Source organism: Clupea harengus, chromosome 2 (genome assembly GCF_900700415.2).
Source record: "Clupea harengus chromosome 2, Ch_v2.0.2, whole genome shotgun sequence".
Taxonomy (NCBI): Eukaryota; Metazoa; Chordata; class Actinopteri; order Clupeiformes; family Clupeidae; genus Clupea; species Clupea harengus.
In genome coordinates this window covers 18,988,368-18,996,442 of record NC_045153.1, presented here as the reverse complement: position 1 = coordinate 18,996,442, position 8,075 = coordinate 18,988,368, and the positions used below count along the sequence as shown (strand labels likewise).

General features: G+C 42.5%; 1 protein-coding gene across 3 annotated transcripts in view; it reads left to right on the top strand.

Moving 5' to 3' along the window:
- rab3gap1 (RAB3 GTPase activating protein subunit 1) overlaps nucleotides 1–3,552 on the top strand; it is a 30,957-nt gene extending 27,405 nt beyond the window's left edge. The window contains exons 24-25 of one of the 3 annotated variants that reach the window (XM_012826573.3): nucleotides 1,300–1,320; nucleotides 2,237–3,552. In XM_012826573.3, the coding sequence (XP_012682027.1) occupies nucleotides 1,300–1,320; nucleotides 2,237–2,482 (267 nt within the window). In that variant the 3' untranslated portion in view covers nucleotides 2,483–3,552. Of the gene's footprint in view, nucleotides 1–1,299; nucleotides 1,321–1,628; nucleotides 2,189–2,236 lie in introns of those variants that run through there. The other 2 variants (XM_031585556.2, XM_012826574.3) reach the window with 2 other exon arrangements.
- Nucleotides 3,553–8,075: the final 4,523 nt, after the last annotated feature.

Below are 8,075 nucleotides of genomic sequence, written 5' to 3'. Positions count from 1 at the left end.
ACTGCCAAGGGGGCGTCAGCTCAGTACTGAGGACAGTACCTGAATACCAATGTCAATGTGATATATTTCAGTTTGTACATTGAGTGTACATTGATGAGGGGAGAAAAGGATTTTAACATTAGGCTGCAACATAACAAAACGTAAATATGACTGGATATTTTCAGACTGCACTGTATGCCTCCTCTCACAAGACCATCTTTGCTCATCAGTTTGTTTTTCTTCAGGAGTCATGAAGTTCTCTTGCTGATATGTACGCCTATATATTTGCTTTATATGAATGCAGTCTATGTAAGCTAGTTGTATGGATTTAATTATCAGATAATAGAGTAATAAACGATAAAAGATAATAGTGTTTACTTGTTGCTGTAGAAATAAGGATATTTGTATTGCCAAATTATGATCAAGGCATTAGTGTGCATGCCAACGCAAGAATGAAAACAAACAAAAAACATTCCTTCCCTGGGGTATAGAGGCAACAGAACCTCCTATTTAACCACGCAGTGCAGTGATGGATGTACTTCAGTATTAGTTAAAAATGTATATTTATTTGTACAGTTCATACTTTATCCAAGAACAGGCTCACTTCGTGGACTCCCCGGCATGCTTGCCTGTCTCTGCTCGCCTTCTGTATGATTTTGGAGGAAATCAAATACTCACACCTGTGTAAGAAAGCAAAAGCCCATGATTGGCTATTTCCTCTAAGTTCTAAGCCTCTGAATGTGTTTTGCTTAAAAACTCTCTCACAATCCGTTTTTATTTTTTATTTTTTTTCATGTTGGGCGACGTGAGTGTTAAATTATACCCCTTGAGTTGTCAAGCTGGAAATAGAAAGGCAATAATTATCCTGAGCATCCCATGTAAATCACTAGAAATCAGCCTTTCAAAGGCACCGAGATTTCTGGGAAGAGAGGCCGTTAAGAATCGGAGATAAATAGTGGAGAAAAGAACATACACAGTTTTTAAAAGGAACACTTTGTTTTTGACCAGCGCTCTCTAACGCATGCCACTAAGACTGACTTGACTGACTGTCTGCCAATGAAAAACACCCAGTTGCATGTCTCTGACTTGGCTTTGTGACTCATAGAGGTGTGGTGTGGTGTGGTGTGGTGTGGTGTGGTGTGGAGGCATGCTTGCAGGGATGTTATGCTGAAGACAGCAGGTGCTCTGCTGCTCTTCAACGCAACCACTGATAGATTATTGTCTTTCCTTTTGTCCTCCATTTCACTCGTTTTTGTGTTTGTTTGTTTTTGCTTTGTTGTCTTCCTTTTTTCTAATGCTGCTTGACTCATCCTTGTCAAGGTGGCTGACTTCAGTGATGAGGTAACCACTCACGTACCGCCCCTCCTTCACCCCCTGTCACCTCTCAAACATACCTGTGGTCTCTCCCTGCTAATCTCTTAGCATAGATTCCAGTAGGATCGCTTTTACATGCAGACATGGTTAGACTGGCTATTCCTAGGAACCATTACCAGAGTCCCCACTAGCCCATCTACCAACTAATTCACCAGCACTCCTCTCCTCCTCAGACGTATTTCATCCTGTGAAAGTTGTCTGTTGATGATAATCAGACAGTTTTTGTTGTGTTCCCCCGCATTCATTGTCTTAACCGGGACTCTTTTCGTAACAAGGATTTTCTAGGGGAGATGGAGGTTTGTGAGTTTGAGTGTCATGTGCCCCTGTCCTGTCCCCCTGGTGTTAAGAAATTAGGTGGTTTTATTTTTACTGTAGTATGTCAGTAGTCCTTACATTCCAGCTGGTTCACAAGAGCTTGTTTGGAATCCATTGCTTCTGTTTTTTTTTTGTAATGTCTTGGGTGTATTTGTACCCCATTAACAAAAGTTTTGTTCTAGCACAAGACTCTTGGAATCATAATTCTACTAGTTTATTGTGCTCCTGTTCCCTGGCCAGTAGATATTTATTATTATGGTATTGTTGATTTGAAAAGACATTTAGCTCATTTGTAATCAACTTTCTAATTAGTGTAGTTTGTTAATTGCTTAGAGAGAGAAGAAGCTGCCACACTCTCACTGTCATTATGCAAAATAAATAATTTTCTCTGTACTAATAAGGAGAACAGTTTGGTAATATTTTCCCCTTCTCTGCTCATTAAACATGAGCCATGTTTGTGTCAGAAATGTATTTTGTTGCAGAAGCAGCCTTTAGGTTCAGGCTAGCTTGCTCACTTCATTAGCATTTCTCCTACAGCCACGTGAACTGTTTGTCCTCCTTCCTGTAGGCGGCGCTGTTGGCTCCACTGGAGGAGGACGGCGGACGGCAGGTCGGAGCCGAAGACAGGAAGCCTCCTTCGGCGGGCGGAGTCCCGGACTTCCCGCCCCCGGCCGGACGCGAGGTGATCCTGCGCACGTGTGTGCCACGTCCGGCGCCGTACTCCAAGGCCCTGCCCCAGCGCATGTTCTGTGTTCTGATGCGCGAAGAGTTCCGTCTGGCTGGGGCCTTCTCTTCGGATACATCCTTCTTCTGAGAGGTGGTGGTGGTGACTGAGGCAGGGATGGGGAGGTGGGGGGGACTGTTAAGGAAGTGGGAGCTGTGGGGTGCTTTGGCTAGGAACAGACGAGTCAGAGGGGGAGACCTACACCGAAGGCAGTGATGAAGCAAAGGGTTCTCAGTGGGGACTCAGTGGGGACTCGCTTTGTACTCTGTGAACCTGCCTTTGTTGTTCCGAATCGTTCTGCTTACAGCTTTAGCTCATATTGGGTTGGGTAATCCACTCCATGGGAGTCACATTGGCATGGGAGCTAGTCCTTTTACATGTCAGTTGACACCAGATGCACAGGTATGCGCTTTAGTTCCACTTGTTTTTGAAAAAAAAAATATATATTTTGGAAGAGTTAATTATTCCAATCTATCAGAATGGATCCAAAGTAAGATGAAAGTATCCCAGTGTGAAGTTATTTCTTCAGAGTCGTTATTTTCGAAGAATAACACAAAGTGGAAGTCTCTAAATAACACACAAAAACATTATAAAAAAATTAAACAAATGTTTTAAAAAGGTATTTTAAAATGTCATCAAATCATGTCGTTCGACTATATTGTATTTTGTGGGACTTCTAGTGCTGCTATGACAACCAGCCCAACGCTAGCCTAGTATTTCTCTGCTTATTCTACTTCAGCTCATTCACACACTTGTTAGTGCAGTCATTGGTCATTGTCTTGTCCTTCTTCCCAACATCTGTGTAAAGGATCTTTGCTGAAAGTGCAATTATACAGGTATCTGTATATATCATAAAGATGTTGACCCTCACATATTCCAGTAGAGAGAGGTGTCATTGTCAGTGTCGTTGGTGTCTATGAACAATGGTGTTAAGTGCTATTAATAGATAATTTAATTAATTTTATCAAATAATCTTGAAGAAGTCAGTAAGGACAATGAGAAACCAGTTGTCAATGTTTGACTGAAGGGGCACACTCAAGCTGTGGAACTAACCAAAGTCTGTAAATGTCGGATGAGTGGAGTAGACTTTCATGTACTGTAGCCTATTTCTTTGTTTAGTATTGCTTAATTACAGTCAAATTAAAAAGAATTGAATGGTGTAGTGCTGTGTTTTGTTTGAGCTTGTGCAGCACCATGGCTCTAAAACAATCAACCATGTATGCATGTATGCGATCATAATCGGACTTAATAATTTTACTTACTCATGATTCAGTTTTTACTCAGTCAATAGTGTGTCTGCCCAATTCAAATGAGTTAGTAGCAGACCATGAGAAAATCTCAAAAGGTGCAGTTTTAAGTAGTTTAATTTAAGTGTGCCATATGTCAATACTAGTAAAAATACCAATCTAGAGTTTGGGTTCATCTGCAAAGCAGCATTGTAAAAAAATTAAAAGCACTGGTGATTTTGATAGCCTCAAGAAACTTTCAGGCTATTCTTCAATCTTGGCTAGTGGGTATCCTTGTTAAGGGTGCACCACTTGATCTGTTCCTCTGTTAATTGGGTATTTATGTTCATAGTTATTATAAAACAGACATACTGCCTGAAAATAACCCCCTTACCCCACCACCACACAAAACAACTCATGCACACATGACGCACACATGCCAAGTTTCAGTGTAACTTCATCAAGCTGTTTTTAACTTCTCTCACCTGCGTTCCTCCAAGTTTCACGGGAGACGCCTGGCCACATCGTTGGCTTGGCACGCAGCGCCTGGTGCTGAGGGAGAGGAGAGTTGTTAACAGCTTCATCAGTAGCTGTTGGCTGCTCTCGGAGCTTTTCCATAAAGAGCACTGCCTCCGTGCGGGAAACGCTTAAGCACTCCGAAGTGCTTGCTTATCCCTCTGTCTCTGTTGCCATAGCAACTCACCACATTTTGCATCTACCCCTTATCCCTCTGGTCTCTCACCACCCCCAAACCTCACTTGATTTTTTCTCTCTCTCTCTCTTTCTTTGTCTCTCTGTCTCTCTTTAAAACTGGCAAACGCAGGGGTGCAGTTGGACAGAGGATGGTGTGAGAACAGCAGGCGTACTCATACACGTCCGTCTCCCAGCGGACCGGTGGGCAAATTTCACTTTCGCGACTGATGGCAACTGAACGCTTTACTTTAATTCCCAGCTGCCCCTGCCGATGAAACGGTTATGAGTTAATACCATCTGCAAATTAGGGGTAACACAAAGAGGTAAAAGATAGGCTCCAAGCCGTCATGGCCTCAAGTCAAATCATCATATCTAAGACACACAAAATGACCACAGCATTGACGTCATGGTGCTTCGGACTCTCCAGCAGTCTCCACCCTTAGGCTTAATTAGCATCAAACCTTAGTCAGCATTGTACGATGAAGTTCAGTGGGGCACAATGAAAAAGATGGGTTAGGCAGGCTAGTTAATTTGAGGATGTAAGGTTGATATGAGAATTAATCCCAGCTGTAGGTCTGGAGGCTAGCTAATTTAGTGATGAGACCCTCTAATTACTTTTTACATGACATTCTGAGTAGCTTTCTCATTGGTGTCACTTTGATAACAACACAATAATTGTCCACATGCAATGAACTTAAATGCTGCAGAATAATCTGTTTTAATTGTAGACTGTTTTCAGTTAGAATGAATTTAATCTCCCCTACTCCCTGAGGCACAAATGAAGAACATGTGGTCTTGTGTTACTGATCATCTCAAACACTGCTTTATTCTTAAAAGTATATTACAGATTAACAAAAGGTTTATCGCAGTTGCTTTAACACCAGTACTACAAGTAGATTAGTTGATTTGTGGATTATATTAATAGGTCACCTATCTCAAATTTTTTCTTTAGCAGATTAGACGTTTCTACAAAACCCTTTCAGGCAGCGTTGCCTAAAGCAAGATCGTGATTGTAGTATTTTCCAAGCACTGTGAGTTCTAGTGGAAAAATAGATATTGCAGCGTGTGCACAGGATTTTGGTTGTCTCCTTAGTAACCAGATCATAAATGTGGACCTAATTTTAAGATGTAAAATCATCACGAGTGCCATACTGTCAGATTTGACTCATTGGGATCATTTGGTTTGCCAGTTGCTCCAACCGAAAAGGCAGACGAGTAGATTAGTGCCTTCGCTGTGCAGGTTCTTTATGAGGGATTAAAGTGATCCCTGAATAGGGAAGGAGAGACAGGAATGGTGTGGGTGGCGTGTGCACTCTCTGCTCAGCCATGTGCTGGATTCTGCCACAGCACCTCGGGCAAATTGGAAAACATGTTCTGTGGTGGAGATATTCCTTGTTATACAACCATCCAAAAAAAAAAAACAGTTGGTTTTGGGTTTTTTTTTATTTAAAAAAAAAAATGCAATAAGAAAAACCTTTAAAAACATAATTGTGTGTTCTGTGAGGATGCATAATTCTGTAAGGCTAATGTCCTCTGTTCACTGCTGACGGATGCTGATACAATTCTTGTCTGAAAATCACTTTAAGGCCGTGTTTGGGTTTTAGATGTGCCAAAGAAGGCCAGGAAGAGGAGTAAAATGAAGAAATTAGCATGGACTAAAAGAGAAGAAGAAAAAATCCTCTCCCTCTTTCTTGCACTGACAAACTGCTTAAACGTAAAAAGACCAGGCTTTATTACACATTACATAGATCAGTGTTTAGAGCACAAGAAAAAAATAAATAAATTAAGGTTAAAAACCTTCCAGTAAAATCCATTACAATTATTTTCCGTTGGCTCGTCCAAAGGAAAGGCATTGTTGCTTCTAATGCACTGGGCATTGACTGCATCAACCTCTGCATCTACACAAGATGTGGATCTGAGGTTGCTCTGCTGGAATGAAGACTGCCCTATGGGAGCGCCCACTATGGGCTCGCAGCGCTTCAGGACTGGAGCCTGGGAGCCAGATTGCCTCTTTAGAAAGATAGGCCTCGTCTCTTCGGAGGGCAGAAGCAGAAATCGATCCTCCTTTCTGGCTAGGCAGGGCTATAATTAGACGGCACTAGGAACACCACAAAAGAGCGCAGAGGGGTTATGGTAGGAGTCTGCACCTTCCCCAACACCAACCTAATCCTTTAAAAACACAACCCAAAAAACCTCACTCCAAACAGAATATCTTATAGGGCACTGCCTACCACCCCCCACCGCATCTGGCTAATCGCGTTTTTGTATGAATGATACTCATTAGCTTGGCCTTGTTCTCTGTGGTGTTTAGCAGACAAAAAAGAGGCTGTCATTGATTTCTCCGAGGGTGAATTCGAGGGGCTTTCAGAACAAAACTACAAACTGCGTCCACCCACCGTCAGCAGTGGGACCTTGGGAAGAAATTGATGCCAGTTTTCGTAGGGGTCTTTGGATCCTATTTCCTTTCAATTGGCCTAGGGGCTTAAAGAGCATTAACACCATTTCTGTTCTGTTTTTTTTTTCTACTTCTTTTGCCTCACAGCCTGTTTCGAAGTAGTCTCTAGTCTAGCTCATAAGCACTGACGCCCACTCACCTCCGCGCACATTAAATGCTCATTCTCTTTTGGGTGCCGCGCCTCCCCCTCCCAAGCGCGTCCCCAGCCGTAGCGCTGTCCCTCTGTCAGTTCCTGGCATCGCTGTCGCCGTCCTGGGGGAGTGCCTCCCACACAGCTCCAAATCATTTATCTTTTCTAAACACAAAGGAGGAGATCACGAGAGGAAAGTGATGGCGATAGAAAGAATCTGTTTCATGCATCCACCTCCTTGCACTGTTTTTTCCCCCTTCCATCTTTCCCTGTCAGTTTTTTTTTTGGTGGTGGTGGGGGGGGATGTTTCTTCCTCTTAATCCACCAAAGCATCAGTGGACAGGGAGATAAAATGAAGGAGTGGAATAAGAACATGCTGATTATTACACCCAAGCATGTTAAATTCAAACCGTATGGGCTCCAAGCTTCTCGCTTTTTTTTTCTGTGTCTTGCTTTCATTCTAAGGAGAGTGAACACAACAATGTGTTGGATTGGTGAAGATGTGGAAGCGGAGTCTCCCTCAACACCCTAATGAACCGCTGCCGGGGCAAATCCTTGATTAGATGTTTGGCAGATTTTGATGGTGTGAAATTTCAGAATTATAGTACAGAGGATTTTTACTTTCAGCTTTTATTTATTTTATCACATTCACAGGGGGTGAAACGTTTACATACACTTTGTTCATATTTGATGGGACTGCCTTGATATTGTGTAACTTGAATCAAAAGCTTGGGGTACCCTTTCATAAGCTTGTGCAACTCACTCCTAGCACAAACCCGCTTTTTCAGTTCAGCCCACACATTTTCTATTGGCTTTTTGATGGCCACTCCGCTTACGATCACTGTCCTGCTGAAAGATCCATTTGTGTTCAAGCTTTAGCCTCCTGGCTGATGTCATCAGGATGAAGTTTCAAAATAATGCTGCCACCCCCGTGCTGTATGGTTGAGATGGTGTTCTGGTTGAGATGGTGTTCTATGGGTTTCAGGCCTTTCTGTTCTTCCATACATAACATGGATCGTTATGGCCTATTCTATTTCAGTTATACTTCTGTCTCCTATGACCAGAGAACATTCCTTAAAAAGGAAAGATCTTTGTCACGGTGTTCATCATGCAAACTCTGCTTTTTTAATGCCGGTTTTGGAGTACTGGCTTCCTCCTTGGGGAACAGCCTTTCAGGTT